General features: G+C 35.3%; 1 protein-coding gene across 1 annotated transcript in view; it reads right to left on the minus strand.

The window, feature by feature from the left end:
• The window catches only part of LOC108743390, a 57,669-nt gene that overhangs the window by 22,138 nt on the left and 13,945 nt on the right, over positions 1-21,586 (minus strand). The window contains exon 2 of the mRNA XM_018478955.1: positions 8,958-9,161. Within this exon, the coding sequence (XP_018334457.1) occupies positions 8,958-9,161 (204 nt within the window). The remainder of the gene's footprint in view (positions 1-8,957; positions 9,162-21,586) is intronic.

Raw genomic sequence — 21,586 nt, forward strand, 5'->3', positions numbered from 1 at the left:
TAGTCAAATGCTGGATCATTTGCATTTTACCGATAATATTTCACTTCTCTTCTATCTTCATTTCATCCATCTCATCTTTTGCATCTCCATAAACCACCATCCATTTATTCCCAGAATTCCTAAATGGATACTTTGTATGAGAGTGTAGGTCGGAGGGATTGCACGTCCATCAGCATCTAAACTAACTTACTGATGTGTGCTATTGCTGTAGAATTACGCAAGTTACGATATGAGTGCAGTTATCAGTAGCATTCAAACAAGTTGCAACTATCTGTTACAGATGCTAGCCGCTGTTACTTTAAAGTAAGGAAAATTCAAAAAATTAATGAGTACATTAAACTATTGGAGTAGTAGTTCGTGATATTCAGAAAATATTCACTAGGCTTCTCTAGTATTGCTTCTTTTAATATCCAAACTTATTATAGGGCTCAGTATGTTTTTTACGAGTCTGTCCTAAGTTGAGTCATCTATTATGTAGGAAAATTAATCGCCTTTTTTGAATCTACTGGCTCTTTCAATGTTTTAGGTACAAATTATTCGTTATTCCATGCACTTAAATAGTGCGTGATTTGCTTGTGTGACTAATTTCTAACGAGTTTGCAAAGTTTAATATTCAAAAAAGTGTTGTCGATCGATTACCAAATTCTATCAGTTGAAAGCATCATTTTCTAGAACAAGAAAATATTATACAGATCACCTTGGTATTGGATCAGTAGGAATAATTTCCACCTTTTAAGGCACTCTTGTTTCATCTTCTTTTCTTATTTCTGTGTGGTCACCTACAGTTATTTGAAACGAGCTCCAATAAAATCCGGGAACCCGTTGCAAATGCGAACGCCTGCAGATGTTCGAGCCAAAACACATTGAAAAAGAAAAGAGTTCACCTTTGACTTCGTCCCGATCGTGTTTTATTGCTTTGCCTCGAACCTGTCGTTTAATTTTCTTCAGGTCTCGTGCGGTTTTGTTCGCCCTAAATGGAAATTGCCCTTGCTTGCGCACACTTATTGTTTCCAAGATAGCGATTACGGACGTTATACCGTTCCTCTCTCCCTAACGTACGAGCTCCCTTCTCGTTCCATTGGGAATATTGTTCACGAGAAACGTCGACGTACTACCCGTCGCCTCGCACTTATTCACTACAAACCCGTTAAATTAATTTCTCACACGTCCGTGGAAACATTATTTTTGAACCACCAATGGAGATCTATATTTTACATAAACTTTCATAACCCTCGATAAACATATTAAAAATATACGGACATGGGGGTAATGAAACGTTTATCAATGTTTGTATTTTCTCCTTTATCTGTTGGCTTATCCTTCTTATTGATGATTTCAGAGAAAATATTAGAATTTGTTAGTAAAACAAAAGTGTACCATATAAAAAAATGAAACGATCACGTGCGTAGATGTAAATATAAATTGTGTTAAATGTGGTAGAAAATGAGTAGGTACATTATAGTTTTAATTGATTCTCATCTTTAACGGTAATGTTACAATTGCTTTATTATAGAGCCTGAATCTAGATAATGTTATATTAGTTGTATGCTGCATACATTTATTTCATTCCAGTATTTGTATTCAGAGTTGATATGGTAATAACACGGGAATGATATTTGAGTCGAGACGTGATGCGGGTTGCGACAGAACCGAAAATGGGCAAAAGCAACGCTCCAACGCGTGCATTTCGTACGTGCAAATTTTCCCATTTCCTCCTTTAGGCCTTCTGACGTAATTTAACACCTATTCCTATTACTTTTATCGAAAATATGTCTGCACGATATATGTATAATTACTACTTGTAATTCTTTTCACGGTAAAATTATTGACATACTGCGTTCACGTCGTGGAGATTGAAAAAGTAATAGCAACAGCAATTCAACTCTACAGTTTCCCAACAAAAATAAATAAAATTTGAACCATGTCTTCTAGGACAGAACCGTACTGAAATTGAGCTATTGGATAGAGGCCATTTATTTCACATTAGGGAAATCCCACGGGAAAACCGACCAGGTGACACCCTCTACAATATGCATCGTTCAATTCATAGTACACGCTCTATTGTCTGCCGGGAAAACTTCGTGATTTGATTTTGAATTGTTGTTCAATACACACTTTGTCAAATTCCTTGAAAACTTATTATCGCATATCAAATTTTACCGAAGCAGCAGACTTGAAATCAGTTCATTTCTTTTAGCTGCGAAACACTCGTGGTATATCTTGTTGAATAAACATAATTGAGTCAAATGCGACGCGTGCTTGTTAGCATATGAGATACCTACAATTATTACTTGTATGATGAGATTATGCATGTAAATGAAAATATCGTGCTTCGCATTTTCCGGTTTTTCTCCCTTCAGTGACAAAGTCCGATTGGAATGCCACACGGTGCATTTTCTGATGGTTTCTCGTCTACAAGGCGACGTTGATTTATATTCTGAAAGTTACTTTGATAGACGAGGGTAGTGAGTTTGTGAGTGACTGGCTGTACGAGTAAACTAGCGTTGAATGTTGTTGTTCTACAAGGCACCGTGCGTCCGCATCGTCTTGTGCCGGTCTGCGATATATTCCTTAGCATGTACGACGGTATCTTTCCATATTATGTCGTGGGATTAGCTACCGTTGCTCGATTTGGATTTATATGCATAAGACGTCCCGAGAAATCATTCCTGCGATTGGATTTGAGCAGGATTATTCGTTGAAAAGTAACCGATTTTTTCTACTACCTACTCCAAATTCCGCCTTCGTTTAAGGATAGGAAAAAACTGCGTAAAAGTAAACGTACTCAGTACAAAGAGATATCGATCAGATTTGTTTTGACAACTAGTCTTATAATTTAGCTTCAGAGTAAAAGTGTAAATATTTAATTCACCTTACTTAAAAGTAACAAAAAGTTATAATATACTACTTAAAGGGTATTTTTAAAGTTGTGACGATGGATTATATAGATACTAATGCTACTTTGAACGTTACACGGTAAGTAATCGAGAAAAGTTTACCAAACGATTAAGTGGAGTATGTTAGATTGGAATGTACTTAGTAATAATACGGATGCGTGAGTAGATAAGGATTAAGCAAGTAATCGTTTAATTAAAACGCTGTAATGCTAGACTTCGAGGTAGACAACGTTTAAAACGAAAACAGTGGAATTAGTCTAACGACGAGAATCCGTCGTAATTGCCGCGCTGTATAATAAAACTAGTCGGTAGCTAAATCAATACTAAAACTGATGTAATTAGCCAAGTAAGCAGTAGTACTTAGTTACTCATCCGACTGTATTCTATTGCTTCAGAGTAATTTGAATATACCAGGGCGATATTATAAGCAAAAGCTCCACTTTGGGTGCTCTGCGACGGAATTTTACGTGATCTAAACCCAAAAATGTATACATACTTTAAATAATTTATTTTATATTTAAAATCAGTCTTATCGTATCTTTTAAAGTAGATAGATTATACTTTGATAAAGTTTTCCGGCCTTAAAAGCATAGCTTCCATCTAATTGTCATTGTTTCATACATATGTAGAAATCAGGACAGCGGCAGCTTTAGAATCAGTCGTTAGGAAGCGTTGCAAAAGTTACAATTTTAGTTCAAGTTTTTAGAAACGGCTTACAAAATTATGTCTTGCTTCAGATTTGATATTAAATTGCACTTTTTATAATAATAAAAATTACTGTTTAAGTAATATCATGTGGTAAATACATATGTATTTACTTCATTAACGTGATGTTCGTTGACATATGTTAATATCAGGGAGAAAAGCTGGTAATGTGCCTCCCGAGCCCTTGGTTAAGTCCATGACTGTTACACAGGTTATTATTGGCATTAACTTCAGCATCCGCTGGACATTAAAACACCTGAATTTAACCCACACGGTCTAAAAGCAGTTGTCATGGAGACAAATTCAGTTGCGAAGGAGATGTGCGCCAGTTCATCATCAGACGACAACACACAAGCAGAATAGAGGGGAACATATACTGTAGTGATTGAAAATGAATTACGACATAAAAATAGTAAAACTTTAGGGTTTCTTCCTAGAAAATTGTTTGTACTGCGATAAGTAAATACAACGGTAGAAGTGCCTATTGATAATGGAAATTTGTTAATTACGAATGACAAACTTCCGAAATTTATTAAAAATACACATTGTTCCTTTGCGCTCACAACTGAAAATTAATTTGAATAAGATATATGTCGTCCAATTTTCAACTTTTTCGGAACTATTTAATTTAAATTTAACCAATATAACACAGTGTCGACAAAAAAGATAGAAAACTATAAAATTTTAATAAGCAGATACCACTTATGTTGCATTACAACATGCTACTAGAAGGGTAGGATTTATCTGAATGATATCAGGTAGAATTTGCCGTTATGTTTCTGGACGAATGCAGTGTTCATCAGGATACCAATAGGTAAATGTGAACGAAACAGTTTGATATTATCAAAGAATATTATCATCAGTCATTTCGAACAAATATAGGTAACTCCAAAAAAAAATTGTGTATCGCAAAAATTTAGGATATACGATCAATCCACTGTTTTTCGTTGTCTACATGTCGTGAGGCATCGATAGCAATAGTAACGCCTCCGTGGACACTTGATTGAACTTGATGTGTCAGTTGATCGGAAAAGGGCTGGCAGTCATACAGCCCTGTCAGATCGAATAAAATGAGAAGAAATGTACATCGAATGGTGATTAATGGCGTCTGGAAATTTAGTGATAAATTTACTTTCTCGTCGAACTTGGGAAAAACTAATCAATTGAAAAGAAACGTGTTTCTTCGCAAAGTTTTTGTTGACTGATTGTGCTGGCCAAGTTTCTTCTAATGCGACTTTTTCAAGGAAAAAGTTAAGATCACTTGCTACTTACATTTGTATTACAGCTTTAGCATATGACATTGATCACTTTATTAAAAAATTACTCGATGCTTTTCGATTTAATTATTAATCTAAATTTAAATTTCAGTTTCACTTCATAACTTGAAACGCCTCATACGCGAAGGAAATTATTTAATTGCTACTGCAACATACAACTGTTTGTAATTAAAATGTAGTAGTTTAACAAGCAATATGTCAATAAATGTTGCTGTAAACGTACTGATTGCAATTCGAATTCAAGTGACCTATGTGCTGTCGAAAAAATAAATGCATAAGTAAAAGAAAAGTTACATTTTTATTCGATGATTTATTGAAATTCTGTTCTACCTACGAAATTTTGTTGTGATAACTGTAGCTTTACTACAACTTAATTTACTTCTTGGTCACGTAGACTGTTTGTGTGCGAAATATATGTGACTGAACTCGCCCCAAGAGTGTAGGATGTTAGATGTTATTACAGTTGTTTAGCTTCTCAGGATATCAGGCTGGTTTCTTGATTCAAAAGTAACCTAATGGGGATGTTATACAAACGATTGTTCCCCAACTGTGGTTGTACGGTTGTAAGAGCAATAAAACTAGCGTATTGTTCGAGTAAACATGGACGAGAAAGTGCGGTAGGGCTTCAATCTTTAGAAAAAATTTGAAACGATAACCGCGAAAAGCAATCGCGTTTAAACAGAATTAAACGGAGTATATACTTAAATAAAATGTTTCGCCCGCAGTTTGTTGTAATAAAAAGTAAAAAGGGTAAAATTTAATAGTAAAACTGAACCACTAACGATAAACAAAATTTCAACACATGCATGATACCTGTAAGTATCTTTCACTACGCACAAACTATATGTATAGAATTGGATAAATTTTGAAAAATTAGTTAATTAATAAATAGGTCAAAACTATTGCAGAGTTTAATAATTTTTAATAATTTGTTATACGTTTACAAAAAGTATAACTATATACGGTATATTACAATAACTCATTAAGGAAACATGATTAGACGGTGAGAGATTGGACCCTTTACACTGAGTATATAAGCAGAGTTTGTATACCCAATATCATGTTTGCCATAATTAGCTCCCGTTGATACAAAGCAGCTCAAACAGTGATTAATTAATTCAACCAAAAACTCACCTATGGTTGTTATCTTGCACCATTAAATTAGGATAATGACTTAGGTACGCCAAAACTTTTAGAGTGAGATTAGTAAAAATTAAGTTTTAAATGAAATTATTGAAAGACTGCCCTTAAGCCATCGAAATTATTTGTGGGATGATCAGTTAGGATGGCAGTACATAATATGTAACATATCTGCGTACTTTACAGGTACGTTAGTTGATTCTCGGTCAAGCACTTGCTCCTTTCTCGGGCCGATGGATGCGATGTTGTTCCCGTTTACTCGACAACAATTCAGTCAAAGTTTGGGGTCCTTTGGGATCTGTTTGTTCCGAAATGGACATTTCGCTTCTTGCCTTCACTTTGGAGAAAATTCTTGAAAACTTCTCCGGACTCTCTTAACTTCCATTTGTTATTTTATAAAATACATTGTACGAAAGTTTAGAAAGGAAGCGAAGTTTGCCTTAGACGCAGGTGAATGAAATTTAAGTTCACTTTGTTAACATAATCTGATTTCAAAGGAGAGCTGTTACTTAAACTTTTATTTCCTACGCTATTTTTGGTAAAGTAAACAAAGGAAAACAAAAAAAAAACATTAGCTGACACTTATTATATTATTTATTATACCTATTGGGGTAGTTTTAAAACGGTTGTCTGTAAAGTCGGTTTACTGACGATAGTTGAACGTGACAACGTCATAAGAAAATACTGATGGAATGGTTTAATTTTTCAAAAGAAAATTTTAATTTTATCTATTTGATAGATATTTTGTATGGATATAGAGAATGAGGTAAATGTAAATGTATTATTGTATAGCAGCTGTCCACGCGGACGCATCGCTCACTCAAGTAGGAGAGAGACAGATGTCGAACGCTGCCGAACGCGGAGGCCGATTGTGCCTCTTTGTCGCTCGTTCCGCGCTCTCGCTTGCACTTCAAGCCTTAAATGGAACGCCTCAGAGCGAGGTAACGCCGCATGAGTCATGTTTTTTCGTGCGTGCATCGATTTATAAGACGTTGTCACGTCAAAAAAAAAAATAGGTGTTCGAATTTGTAAATTTGACATTCTTTTTCCTGGTAGCGATTTAAACGGTCGTAGCTAAATATATAAAACATTTTATAATCGCAAATAAATGTTGAACTTATCAAATTGAATAAGCTTTCCCTATTTATCTGTCCCTCTTCAATTTCTGTTTCTCTCTTGACTGCTGCGCCATTACATGGATTATTAACATTAATGCAACGGTCGTATGCTAAACAGCGCGTAAACTGTCTTTATTGTTCTCCAAGTTTCATAGCCTTGGTGTAATGGGATCATAAATATCCAACACTGTGAAATCTCATTCACTCCAATTCCTGCTCATCATATTAAGTCGAACAATTAAATGTCAATTAAATCTCACTAAAACGTAACGGAGGCCATTTTTCGGTTCATTAAATACATTTATAACTAATATTAATTAAAGACGTCGTGTATCGAATTATTGCTTCGGACGGGTATCGCACGACTGACGCTCTTTGCCGCTTTGTCGTGCACCTATTAAAGGGATTCCCACTATACCTAATCGTTGTTTTGTCGCTCGTACAAATTCTGCTTGATGCAAGGGGTTGGATATTGTGAACTCATTATTGCGGGACAGGAGACAGTCAATAATGTTCGCTTGCCCGAAGGTATTAGTTTACTTCGTTCATCGTCTTGGAAACCGTGGACAATATATAGACAGTTCAAGTGAAATGAATATATCGAATTGAAGGGGAAAAGCCACAAACAGATCTCCTCGATGGCGTAAATGGAAAAGTAATTTACTGAAGTTGCAGATCAATATTGTTTCTTTTTCTTTTGGAGTTATTACCATTTCTGATGATGAACATCTAAAAGGCATTAATTAATTCTAAAGATAACCCGTTTGCTTCGCCAAAGATTACGCATTATGCATATGAAGTAATTCTTGATATGCGATAAAGAAACAAAAAACTTTTAATGATCAATAAGTAGAACGACGAATAGAATCAATTAACTTTATTGCAAATTATAATTGATGTGCGTGCGCGTCAGAAAGGAAAACTAGTTTATTTTTTGATGGTGGACACTTATTGATACAAATGCCAACAATCAGTTAAATCACTTTCGTCTTTAAGTGCAACGAATACTTAAATTGTTCCAATACGTGGAGAGGCCAGAGGAAGGTAAAGTCAACAGTCCATTTCCTGCATGCCAATTACCTGCAGGCTTCAATAATTACATACTGAATTGATCTCACAGCATGAGGGTGTGTCAAAGTAGGCGCTTAACTACAATTGCAGGCGTTGTAATTAGCCATTTCATCAAGCTAGGTGTGTATTGGACATAGAAACGTTGACAAGAAGAATAAAATCAAAATGAGAATCGGTCCAATTTGTATGCTTATGTAAGCACGTATATAAAACAAAGAGAAAGTGCTCGGTTTTCAACCCTAATACTTGTGAAAAGGGGATATACATCCCCAAGTATTAAGAGAAATTGAAATGAGCTACAATTGTTTTTGTAATTATTTAAGATTTGGAAATAGAATAGTAAAAGGTTGGAGCCCGAATGTGGCAATTCTTACGAAACTGGAAACATTTGAATTGTGGGTAGGTCTACAGGAAAATCCTGAAGGTATAATGGACGGAACACGTAACAAAATAGAAAGGCAGGAGAAGAATTAACGAAAGAATGGAAATTATAAAAAACTAGAGTAAGAGAACTGTAGGAAGGAGAAGGATAATAGCTACGAAACTCTAGGGAATATGGTATTGATGCACATCAAACGAATTGTTCAAAGGAGTCGCATCCAAAAGAAATCAGAAGTCATGATGATTGCCAACCCCGTGAGGAAGAAATGAATAGAATAATGATCTTTCGGATGAAAAGAAAAATTTACAAAAACTTCGTAGGTACTTGTTTAAATTAAGATACTTATTAAATATATACATATACTTACTCGAATACTCCTTTTGTGCTTGGGCCAAAAGCGAGGCAAAAACATGGCTATCTACAGACGGCCTCGATGGAAATTCTTCCTCACTGGAACTGTATCCTCGGTCACGTCGCCATTCTAAACTTCTTTGTCTTCGAACGCCACCTCCAGTGATTTTTAGTCCTCTTCTTCCGAGGGTGCCACTTCCCTTGTTCATTACTAAGTCATCTATAACGAAACAGATCTTATTTTTTTGTTAGCTTGTTTTCTCTAAATTCTTTTGTAAATAAAACGATGAGACAAAATAGACCTCTAGGACTGAGCTAACACTAGATTTTTCCGTTTTCCAGAGAGAGAGAAAGTAAGAGAGAGATTTTCAGCAGATATTTTAATTACGGTACTGCAACCGACGAAGCTGTGAACGTTCAGATAATTTAGGGCAGAAACCTTTGTGTTTCAACGCATAGTAATCACACAGAGTACATTTACCAATCAATAATGCAAAGGATGTACTTCATGACGTTCAGTTGCTACATCTGGGTGTTTATTTGTGGTAATATTGTATTCTGTTTGTTAACGCAGTGAAAGTTTCAAACTTCATTAAAATCCACCGTCCGATGGTCCAAACAAATTAGTATTTACCCGTTGCATATTTCCTTTCTTCTTTTTAATATAATGATACGTTAGTTTACAAACAGAAGTCGGAAATGAAATTTAAATCCTCCAGTGACCTGTACCGTTCGTTTTACTTTTCATTTTCGGATATTCGTGGATTGAGGTAAAATAAATAAATAAATAATCAGTAATATTTAAAAATGGTCTATTTTTCAACGCTATTTTGTTATGAACAATAGTTAATTGTTATACACACGTTTTCATTTGTGAGTCACGATTTCAAACTCTACACAATCCAAAAATTGCCTGTTTCTGGGATCTATTCCCTGACCTATTACCGTAACTATTGTAGTTAAAACACTTTACTAATGAAGTTGAAATTTCAAATGGGTATATGTAATATTCTGCAGCCGTTGAGATCGTATATTAAACATTTTTATTGGTAATTCGACGTCACATTGTTGTACCTAATATTTTATAGCTTGCTGTAAAAATTCAGTCACTTTGCCAATAACCGTAAAGCAAGGAAGTTCAGTTTAACTGCGACACAAATAACTCATCAAATTTAACATAGCTCGTAGTGGCAACTATATTCTTCCACGCGGCTACGTAATGCTCTAAAAGCTGCTTTATTCTTGCTACGTTTCGAGTAACTGTTCTTCCATCATTGGCCAAATCGTCATTGATATTAAAAACCGTTTCCATATTCCTTAGAGATGGCGTAGGAAGGAAATATGTCAACTCGTACAAAGTCTATAAGGGAAGATTTTCTGACATTTGAAGCAATTTTATGATTCCACCAACGCGGGCAAATATGAAACAGTCAAATGATAACTCTCATTTATATTGATAAGAAAGATTGCTTAAAGGTTCGTGGAACTAAAGGTAAACGCCCATAAAAGAGAAACCCAATCTTTTAAACAATTAATAGAGTAATCAGGCCCTTGTAAACGCTTTAGCTTTGAACCCCACCAGCTTTTCGGTGGCCCCTGATTCGTATATATACTATTTTCATGATGTATTAGGGTCAATTGAAAAGTCCCCGGCCTGACACATAGATGGCGGCACCAGAACTAAATCCATATGATTTTCAGTTAGTCCTAACCTTCAAAAGACGCGTCTATTTTTAGTGAAGCAACTTTGTGTGATTGTGAAAAAAATGGATAAAAAGGAATTTCGCGTGTTGATAAAATATTGCTTTTTGAAGGGACAAAATACAGTTGAAGCAAAAACTTGGCTTGATAACGAATTTCCGGACACTGCCCCAGGAAAATCAACCATCAAGGATTGGTATGCTAAGTTTAGACGTGGTGAAATGAGCACCGAAGACGGTGAACGCAGTGGACGCCCAAAAGAGGCTGTTACGGACGAAAACATTAAAAAAATCCACAAAATGATTTTGAATGACCGTAAATTGAAATTGAATGAAATAGCAGACACTCTACAGATATCAACGGAACGTATACATCACATCATTCACGAATATTTGGGTATGAGAAAGCTCTGTGCAAAGTGGGTGCCGCGCGAGCTCACTTTTGACCAAAAACAACGACGAGTTGATGATTCAGAGCAGTGTTTGAAGATGATCACGCGTAATAAACCCGAGTTTTTGCGTCGATATGTGACAATGGATGAAACATGGCTCCATCATTTCACTCCGAAGTCCAATCGACAGTCATCGGAGTGGACTGCACACGATGAACCCGCTCCAAAGCGTGCAAAAACGCAACAGTCGGCTGGCAAGGTTATGGCGTCTGTATTTTGGGATGCGCGTGGAATAATTTTCATTGACTACCTTGAAAAAGGAAGGACCATCAACAGCGACTATTACATAGCGTTATTGGACCGTTTGAAGGACGAAATCGCCGAGAAACGACCGCATTTGCAGAAAAAGAAAGTCCTGCTTCACCAAGACAATGCACCGTCTCACAAGTCAGTGAAAACGATGGCAAAAATTCATGAATTGGGCTTCGAATTGCTTCCGCATCCACCGTATTCTCCAGATCTGGCCCCCAGCGACTACTTCCTGTTCTCAGATCTCAAAAGAATGCTCGTTGGGAAAAAATTTTCGTCGAATGAAGAGGTGATCGCCGAAACTGAGGCCTATTTTGAAGCAAAGGACAAATCGTACTACAAAAATGGTATCGAAAAGTTGGAGGATCGCTATAATCAGTGTATCACCCTTGAAGGGAATTATGTTGAATAAAAAAAACGAATTTTGCAAGAAAAATGTGTTTTACTATTTTAGGCCGGGGACTTTTCAATTGACCTGTTACATGCATGACCACATCAATTTCCAAACTTAAAGAGCAGTATCGTTCGGAAACAAGTTATCGGAAATCGTTAGTTTCCTTCGAAAACCATAAACAAACTAAATCTCGAGCACATGTCGGTCTTGTCGTTACAATGTGAAGCGTTAAAGTTTTCCGTCCTGTAAAGTCTCTCGTGGAAGTTGTATTGCTGGTAAAGAACGTGCTCGTCCCCTAATCCGAAGGATGCATTTAGCAGCAGATAGCCTCGAGATGGCCCGTTGGTATCGATCTCCCTCCGCAACGACGCTTTGAACAAACACGGGAAACAAACAGCCCAACCCTTTCGACGACGTTAGCGGTGTCGGTCAGTAATGTGTTTTGACCATGACTCACACTGCCAAATAGAATCACGGATCCAACCGTTTTCGCTGACCAATTCTGGAAAACTTTAGGCTCGCTCGGAATTGTTCGAATTGGTTTGTTGAAAACCGCGTTCGATTAATGACTATCGTTACAGACAACAGAGATTTTGATTGGTCGACACCTTCAGGATAATGACATCCTTATAAATCTCAAAACTCTGATTAGGCATTATTTTTAAGGAACAATTATCCACATTAGAGACACAAGAAACTGGCATCAATTAGGCTACTTTGAATAGAATGCAAGAGAATTTAAATTTAGCTTTTTACTCATTACTAACACGTATGCTCAGTTTTAACATTTCTTTTTTTTATTGGATAGTAAAGAAACCATTGGTGTTGGACAAAAATTTCATTCTCGCTCTGTCCAAACAAAGGAAGGAATTCCGATGGCATATCAACGGAATACAGTAAAAATATATGTGAAAAGATCTGTGGAATTTAATTAAGTAAGACATTCAATAAACTATTCAGAAGGGCTACTCCAGCGAAGCAAGAAATGTTCACTTCCTTTAGGTAAAATTTCGATAATCGGACGTGAGAGGAGAATTCGTTCAGAAATTTAATTTTCACATTTCCTAGCGCTTTAAAGGAAATGATAAACGTTTGATGTCAAGTACATATAGGTATATGCCAACTTCCCGCTTCCATAAGGAAACGATAAAGTTTCTATCAATGCAGAAACTCGTAAAACATTTCCTAACAAGTATACGTATCTACAGATATTGCGAACTGTGCAGGTATGAATGTGTAATTATTCATAAAAGTGACTACAGCAAAACAATTACATCTAAAATAACATAAATTCTAATACTGTGGAAACAAATTGAAATATAATCGAAGCAAAGCTTCCATATGACGGAAAATATTTTGGATTGTAATTTTTAAAAAATTATGTGAGATTAGCTTATACTAGCTTAACGTCACACGTCCTCGTACGTTGTAGTTTCACTGAAGTGGCACCGCGCAGTAATCAGATGTGGCTTCTAATTTAAAAAGGGCCCAGGAACTTGGTTAACAACCAGCTACGTAATTACGTAGTTCGGGTACTGTCAGTAACGAAATCTCTTGACACGGAACATTACGGCAATACAATTAAAGATGTTAAACAAAGTTAACAGGAAACGAAGTTTGTGCAGCGCGCATTGGCTTGATTTGACTTGACTTGGATTGTTTGGTTATTCTCTCGCTTGTTACGATGCACTTTTGTTTTATCTGACAATAAAACTGGGGCAAAAACTGTTTTTGTAAGGACTTACTTTTTACGAAAGGCCTTAATTAAGTGTCGTGATTAATGGTAGGTAAAAAAAAAGGATTAAGTATTTCTTAAAAGAAATAATGTAATATTACGTTTGTACCTACTTGTCTCCACCGATTTATGGTTGACATATACAGAAAGGTATTAAACAACATTAGCTCATTTGCAGATAGATAATTGACTATAATTAAGGTAGTTAGTTGAGCAGCTACTTCGGTCTGAATTTATAGAGCACACTGTGGATTATTTTCCACATCTTCCTGCAGAACATCCGCCAAATGCAAGTATATTTGTCGTTGGAGCGTTTTATCCGAGATTTCTTTCTTCCGTTCCTCCAAGTGCGCCATTGCAGACAAATCCCTTTTGCGTTCCAGCTTCCGCCTTTACTTGCGCCTTCTAAATGAATAAAACTTGCTCGCACGAAATTTGATTCCTTACAGCTGCTATATTAAGATTAAATTCCGCTAGTCCCCAAGCAGAAATTTCCTTTAAAACACGTTCGCTATGTTGCTTACTGCTTCTACGCGATAATTCCATAAGGGAAGTTGTTTTTAAATGTGATCGTGAAATTACGTTTTACAAACTAATTCTGAATAACTCATTTTACTATCGTACTTTGTAGCAACAATTTTGCTTCGGTTATTTAATTTAACGTTGTTCTTGTGAATCCTGTAATTTACATAATAGCTGTGAGCTATTTTAACAATCGCAAAATCACATATCTACAGTAAAGTAAAAGTTGAGAACGAATAACAACAGAATCCTCTAGAATCACCCTTGACTACATTTAATAAAACATGTTAAACTGAGACTATTAAAAATACACATAAAATAATGCGTAAGAATTAAGAAGAAGTTTACTAGCATGAAATATTTCTTGCATCTAGAGGGATTTAGACAAAGTTTGAGGTCGGAACGACTAGTTATAAAAGTTAAATGACTTTCATAAGTGACGTATTGCTTTCTCCAAGCTGTTCCTGGCTTAAAGCTTAAGCGTAAGAACACTTCCTAAACTTTAAAGTTCGCGACAGTTCTGAACAGCAACTGATTCTCATTGCTTAATCTGTTTAAAATCTAATAATTCTTTGTATTCAGTCTGCATTTTTGTGAGAAAATTAGTATGGAAGCCTGGCATTTTGTAACAGCCAACGTCAATTGTTAGAAGCACAATTTCTAAGAAACCAGCTACAAATCGCACTTATGCTGATGCAGGAATAATTATTTTGTGTGTAGGAGTGTTTGTTTGGGATAATTATCGATCATTGGGAATTACCATTCTAGAAATAGCCTGAAGAATGACCAAACGAAAACCATCCTTTTGGTAAATGAATTTCAATTCAAATGTACCCGAGAGACATTACACCACACTTAACGAACATTTCTAAATTGAAAGTTTGCTACGTTGGCTTCGGTTTCCGTAACGGCGCTTATTAACGTTATCCACACCCCAACACCTTCCCCTCACTAAAATGACGCAATACTCGCCTCGTGCCTTGTTTACGTAGCTATCTTTAGTCGCGTTAAACTGCCTTGTAACGTCTTGTAATTACATATACCTGTGTGTTGTTAGATAGACATCCCTCTAACAAGTTCATCCACGAACTAATGTCGTTATAAGAACTGCTTAAGCGACGTGCAAGAAACTGACGGAAAACATCACATTAAACCTTAACACTCAGGCGAAACGTATATGCATAAAAACACACGTATTAGGTGTTCTGTAATATGTACCTACGATATATGCGATTACAAGGAAAATTTACACTTTGTAAAATAGTTTGTAGAGTAATTAATTTCAAACTAAATCTTATGCGCATAGTAACATCATTATTTCTTACTTGAAGGATATCTGATAAGTACCGACAAGTTTTACACTTTAAGATTAAGTATTTTAATTAAATCTCTGTCGGACTCTGCTTGATTTTTTGGAGCAAAGGATTAAGGCTCTTTCGACAAGACGACTGGCGGCTTTAAAATCCGGATAGAAACAACAGCGCGAAATCAAGCGCTTTTNCAATTTTTAAGTGCTGAAATAAAAATTAACAGTGGAATTCTGGTCCTGTTTTGTTAAGTAAATATCTTTAAATTGCAACAATAGATAATAGGTACTGTTACGATATTGACATAAAATGAAAATGGAAATTTATATTCATTAATTAATTAAGAACTCAACATTTCTACAAATCAGAAAAGAAAAAGAAAACCGAAGCAATACCCATTTCCTCTTTAATACCTCTAAAAGGGTCCTACTAAGATTTTCATTTTAAAATTTCAAGTTTGCCGAGTCGTTTCTTACAAAGAACTAGGTTTAGCTTTTTCCTCCTTTCCAATAAACTTTTCAATGTTATACAATGCTATAAAATCAATTCCACCCTCTTCCATGCTGGCTTTACCGATAATCTGTAATTGGATAGCAACCTTGTTAGCTAATTGCTAAGATCGATAAGTATGCTACAGAAAAAAGTGAAAACATGGAAAACTGAGTAGCTCAGGAAGAGAGGTAGTTAACGATGCCTCTGGGATATCAAAATAATCTACCTTCGCTTGCTTGTGTAGGTAAGTATAGCAAACGCCTTCATAAAAGTAGGTCGTCCTTTTTTATATTTTTTCCTCGTAAGAGCAAAATGGAACAGGACTTCCGAAAGGGAATTACCTTAGGTGGTAAATGTTTGTCACTAGACCTTAACTTAATGTTATGTACATAATACATATACCTATACCTACACTTTCCCTGCAATAGCTACAGTATTTATAGACACAATACAACTTCGTAAGAATTTCACGGGTTTCCAGAAAATGACTGTCCCAATATTTCAGCTTAACAGCCATAAATGTCATGATCCTTATCAACTTTGGTACGGAGAATTTCAGAAATTACGTTTAAAAGACTTGGAGGAGTGGTAATTTTTATACCTAATGTAAAAATCCCACGGAGTTTAAGGAACCCACGCACATTTCTACACGTAATAGAGATTACAAAAAATGCCTCTAAGTATTAGGCAACACTGATGATAATTCCCTTTTAAACCGTCATTTGTATTCTCCACTTGTAGGAAGATTAGAGGAGGAACACAAAATAACTGCCCTCAGAAGGTATTTGCATATATTGATCTGAAAATGTTTAAGATTTCTCCGACTAAAAACCGCTGCGCCGCTTAGGCATGCAAATACGTATGTACGATGATATTAAACGTTTATTATACGTAGACGGATACATTATTTATTTGATTCGGAACATATATATATAATTGATTTTTCGTTTAGGGTACTTATAATATAAATAAGAAGAATAATAAATAAGAATTTATACTTACGTCTTTGATCACCTTCGGGCTTTTATCTAACGAATTACACAATATGAAACGGGAAAGTTAAGACTTTTTCGCGTTTACTTTTCTGGGAGGAACAAATAGATTGTAGGGCAAAATTGATGAGAAAATTAACATTGATATCGTTATCTGTTATAACCATCTGTTTCCAACTTTTAAAAGTTCATACAATTCATTGTCGTATATGTAATAAGTATATCAAAACAGAAACGCATTGCGTAAAATGACTAAGAGGGTATGTAGATGCTCAGAAATATCATTAATGATGCTTCAATGGTCATTAAAATTGACGCGTTAGATTTATTCAGACCCTAACGAAATAATTTCTACAGTTTTTTAGTACCAAAGTCTATTAATCTCTTTATGGCCCATTTGAACTCGACCCCCGTTTGACCGTCGCTGCGTAATGCCTCTATATATCTACCTTTGTTCGCCAATGAAATTACCCGCCCACGTTTACGAAAGCGCAATTCATTTGTTCACGGGGAAAGTTTCTTAAACTTCATAGCACCTTGCAAAAAGAAGGTGAAATAGTAGAAGGAAGAAAGAGAGAGAGAGATAGAGAGAAAGGGAGCGAGCAAATTACGAAAGCCTGGTACAAAACAAGACCGAAAGTTTATTCCTATCTGGCAACCCGTACATTATTAAAATACAGTTGCTAACTTTGTCGCATTTAAAGGGGGCACAAAAAAATATCGCATGCATAATGCAAAGCTCATCGTTAAACTTGTTCCAAAGCGCTGCAGTCGGCAAGAACATTTACTAGGTCAAGTAGAGAGAGGGGACGGGCTGCCTACCAACAAGAAATGAGAATATTCACGATGAATGTTTGCTAAAAAGTTCCCCAGCAGTCATTTTTAAAAATATTACGCTAGTTATGAATGATATCCAAAGAAAGCTATGAGACAACGTCCGATTAACAAATAACCATAAAACATTACATGTAAACTCGACTATACCTTATAGTATTAAATTAAATTAAATTAAGCTCAGGGATTGTCTCACAATAGTAAACTCTATGTACATTTTATTAGAGCATCATCAGGAGAAAATTCAATGCTTGCATCTAATCAGTAAAAGTTTTTTTTTTAATTTATTTATCTTGTACTTAATAAAAATAGGTATAGACAACCCTATATAAAATTTTTCAGTCTCTCTCCAGTCTCTCAGAGTTTTCCATTCAATTTTTAAGTGCTGAAATAAAAATTAACAGTGGAATTCTGGTCCTGTTTTGTTAAGTAAATATCTTTAAATTGCAACAATAGATAATAGGTACTGTTACGATATTGACATAAAATGAAAATGGAAATTTATATTCATTAATTAATTAAGAACTCAACATTTCTACAAATCAGAAAAGAAAAAGAAAACCGAAGCAATACCCATTTCCTCTTTAATACCTCTAAAAGGGTCCTACTAAGATTTTCATTTTAAAATTTCAAGTTTGCCGAGTCGTTTCTTACAAAGAACTAGGTTTAGCTTTTTCCTCCTTTCCAATAAACTTTTCAATGTTATACAATGCTATAAAATCAATTCCACCCTCTTCCATGCTGGCTTTACCGATAATCTGTAATTGGATAGCAACCTTGTTAGCTAATTGCTAAGATCGATAAGTATGCTACAGAAAAAAGTGAAAACATGGAAAACTGAGTAGCTCAGGAAGAGAGGTAGTTAACGATGCCTCTGGGATATCAAAATAATCTACCTTCGCTTGCTTGTGTAGGTAAGTATAGCAAACGCCTTCATAAAAGTAGGTCGTCCTTTTTTATATTTTTTCCTCGTAAGAGCAAAATGGAACAGGACTTCCGAAAGGGAATTACCTTAGGTGGTAAATGTTTGTCACTAGACCTTAACTTAATGTTATGTACATAATACATATACCTATACCTACACTTTCCCTGCAATAGCTACAGTATTTATAGACACAATACAACTTCGTAAGAATTTCACGGGTTTCCAGAAAATGACTGTCCCAATATTTCAGCTTAACAGCCATAAATGTCATGATCCTTATCAACTTTGGTACGGAGAATTTCAGAAATTACGTTTAAAAGACTTGGAGGAGTGGTAATTTTTATACCTAATGTAAAAATCCCACGGAGTTTAAGGAACCCACGCACATTTCTACACGTAATAGAGATTACAAAAAATGCCTCTAAGTATTAGGCAACACTGATGATAATTCCCTTTTAAACCGTCATTTGTATTCTCCACTTGTAGGAAGATTAGAGGAGGAACACAAAATAACTGCCCTCAGAAGGTATTTGCATATATTGATCTGAAAATGTTTAAGATTTCTCCGACTAAAAACCGCTGCGCCGCTTAGGCATGCAAATACGTATGTACGATGATATTAAACGTTTATTATACGTAGACGGATACATTATTTATTTGATTCGGAACATATATATATAATTGATTTTTCGTTTAGGGTACTTATAATATAAATAAGAAGAATAATAAATAAGAATTTATACTTACGTCTTTGATCACCTTCGGGCTTTTATCTAACGAATTACACAATATGAAACGGGAAAGTTAAGACTTTTTCGCGTTTACTTTTCTGGGAGGAACAAATAGATTGTAGGGCAAAATTGATGAGAAAATTAACATTGATATCGTTATCTGTTATAACCATCTGTTTCCAACTTTTAAAAGTTCATACAATTCATTGTCGTATATGTAATAAGTATATCAAAACAGAAACGCATTGCGTAAAATGACTAAGAGGGTATGTAGATGCTCAGAAATATCATTAATGATGCTTCAATGGTCATTAAAATTGACGCGTTAGATTTATTCAGACCCTAACGAAATAATTTCTACAGTTTTTTAGTACCAAAGTCTATTAATCNAAGCCAAGTTTTTGCTTCAACTGTATTTTTTCCCTTCAAAAAGCAATATTTTATCAACACGCGAAATTCCTTTTTATCCATTTTTTTCACAATAACAAAAGTTGCTTCACTAAAAATGCTATAATTCACAAACTAATGATCCGACAGCCGTCAAATTTATAGACGCGTCTTTTGAAGGTTAGGACTAACTGAAAATCATATGGATTTAGTTCTGGTGCCGCTATCTATATATCAGGCCGGGGACTTTTCAATTGACCCTAGTATTAAGGATTAAGGACAGTATGAAAGTTGGTTGAAAGAACCTCATGCATGATCGTCTATCGAAGAAAAGTGTTCTTTTTTTTAAAATAAAAGAATATGCAAGGTCCAAAAGCTTTCTTTAATGGCCAAATTTTTCTAAACTACGTTTCAAGTGATCTGACAAAGTTTTGAGGCAAGATGGCTTCTTGTAGACTCAGCTTACTGATTTAATTATTGAAAAGCTTCTATTCAATAAACGTAGAAAAGGAGAGGAAAGGTAGAGAAAATGGTTGGCAAAATGTATCTTAGGGCACAAAAGCAGGATCAGTAGATCCTTGTAGTAGCAACGTTTCCCTTCAGCTAACTCATAAATAATTTTGTGGTTGAAGAAGATGCTTTTTTAAAAAAAGAGATATCGCTAAGCAAACCTGTGAAATAATTAGGTGACGGTTTCAAAGGACTCATTCTTTCAAAGCATTAAGTGCTAGAAATAAAGGACGAGGGGGTTTTATAATGTACACAGTAATCATAAATGAAAGCAGAGGCGAAAGGGAAATACATCGTTTGTTAACGACATCTAAAAAAAGTATTAGCCCAGCAATTTTCTTTGCATCTTCATCATAATTATTCAAATGTGGATATCATAAAATAGGTAGTGGCTTTAATGCAATCATGAGTACAATGAAAAGTAAAAAGTTTCTTTAATAACATAAGTATCCACATCTGTTTAGTTAGGTAAGTCAAGCCAAATTGCATTTTTCTTCTGTATAAGTCAAATGCAAATTCTAACGCTTGTAATGTTTCACAAACGAGACAAAGGGATGTAATTTTGTATGCATAGAAAGCAGATCGTTTTTATACTTCAAAATTTTTGCTTTTTGTCCGACTTTTCTCATAGGCAAGTACGATTTAAAACGCCAGAAGTTCAGAAGCTACCGCCATAAATCTGTCGTGCTATCCCCTACTTTGCTTGGCCAAAGCCCGAAGTTTAAACCACGGAAATAGGGTTCAGACAATCCATGTCACCATTTTACTTAGTATTCACATAAAATATTGTTATCTAAATCTGACCGCTAACTGCCCTTGCTTTGACCTAACCCCGTTTCTTTTTCTTTTTAATATTTCTTCTAATTAATAAATTGTAATTTTGTTTTGAAAATAATATAAGGAGCTCTTCTTTATAAAAACTAGTAAGTAAGTAAAGTAATTAAATCTCTTACAATTGTTTTGTCTTTGCTTTAACAAATAGACATTGTAATGGAACAAAGCTTTGATGTCAAGGATCTATTTCGAAATATTTATTTTATTTTTTTAAAGTGTAGAGGGTGGCGCCGTACGGGTGCGAAATATGAACTGCTGGAGGACTAGAGGTAGACCTAGATTGGATTATTGTTCGCAAATAGTTAAGGATATGGGTTGTTCTGGTTTTAGGGAAATGTGAACATTAGCTTAGGATAGGAACGAGTGGAAGCGCGTGATTAACTAGTCTTAGAACTGACGATGATGATGAAAGTTATCTGGATTATGGGGTTATTCGAGGAAGAACATCTAAAATACCTACTTAGAATGATAGCCTGTAAAGTTTTTTTGATAATAATTTCTGGGAAATTGCTCTGACAGAGGAGGAAAAAAGCGTGTGAAAAGCTTTCCTGCAAACCATAACATTGTTTATGTTTTGCTTC

Source organism: Agrilus planipennis, unplaced genomic scaffold (assembly GCF_000699045.2).
Source record: "Agrilus planipennis isolate EAB-ADULT unplaced genomic scaffold, Apla_2.0 scaffold421, whole genome shotgun sequence".
Lineage (NCBI taxonomy): Eukaryota > Metazoa > Arthropoda > Insecta > Coleoptera > Buprestidae > Agrilus > Agrilus planipennis.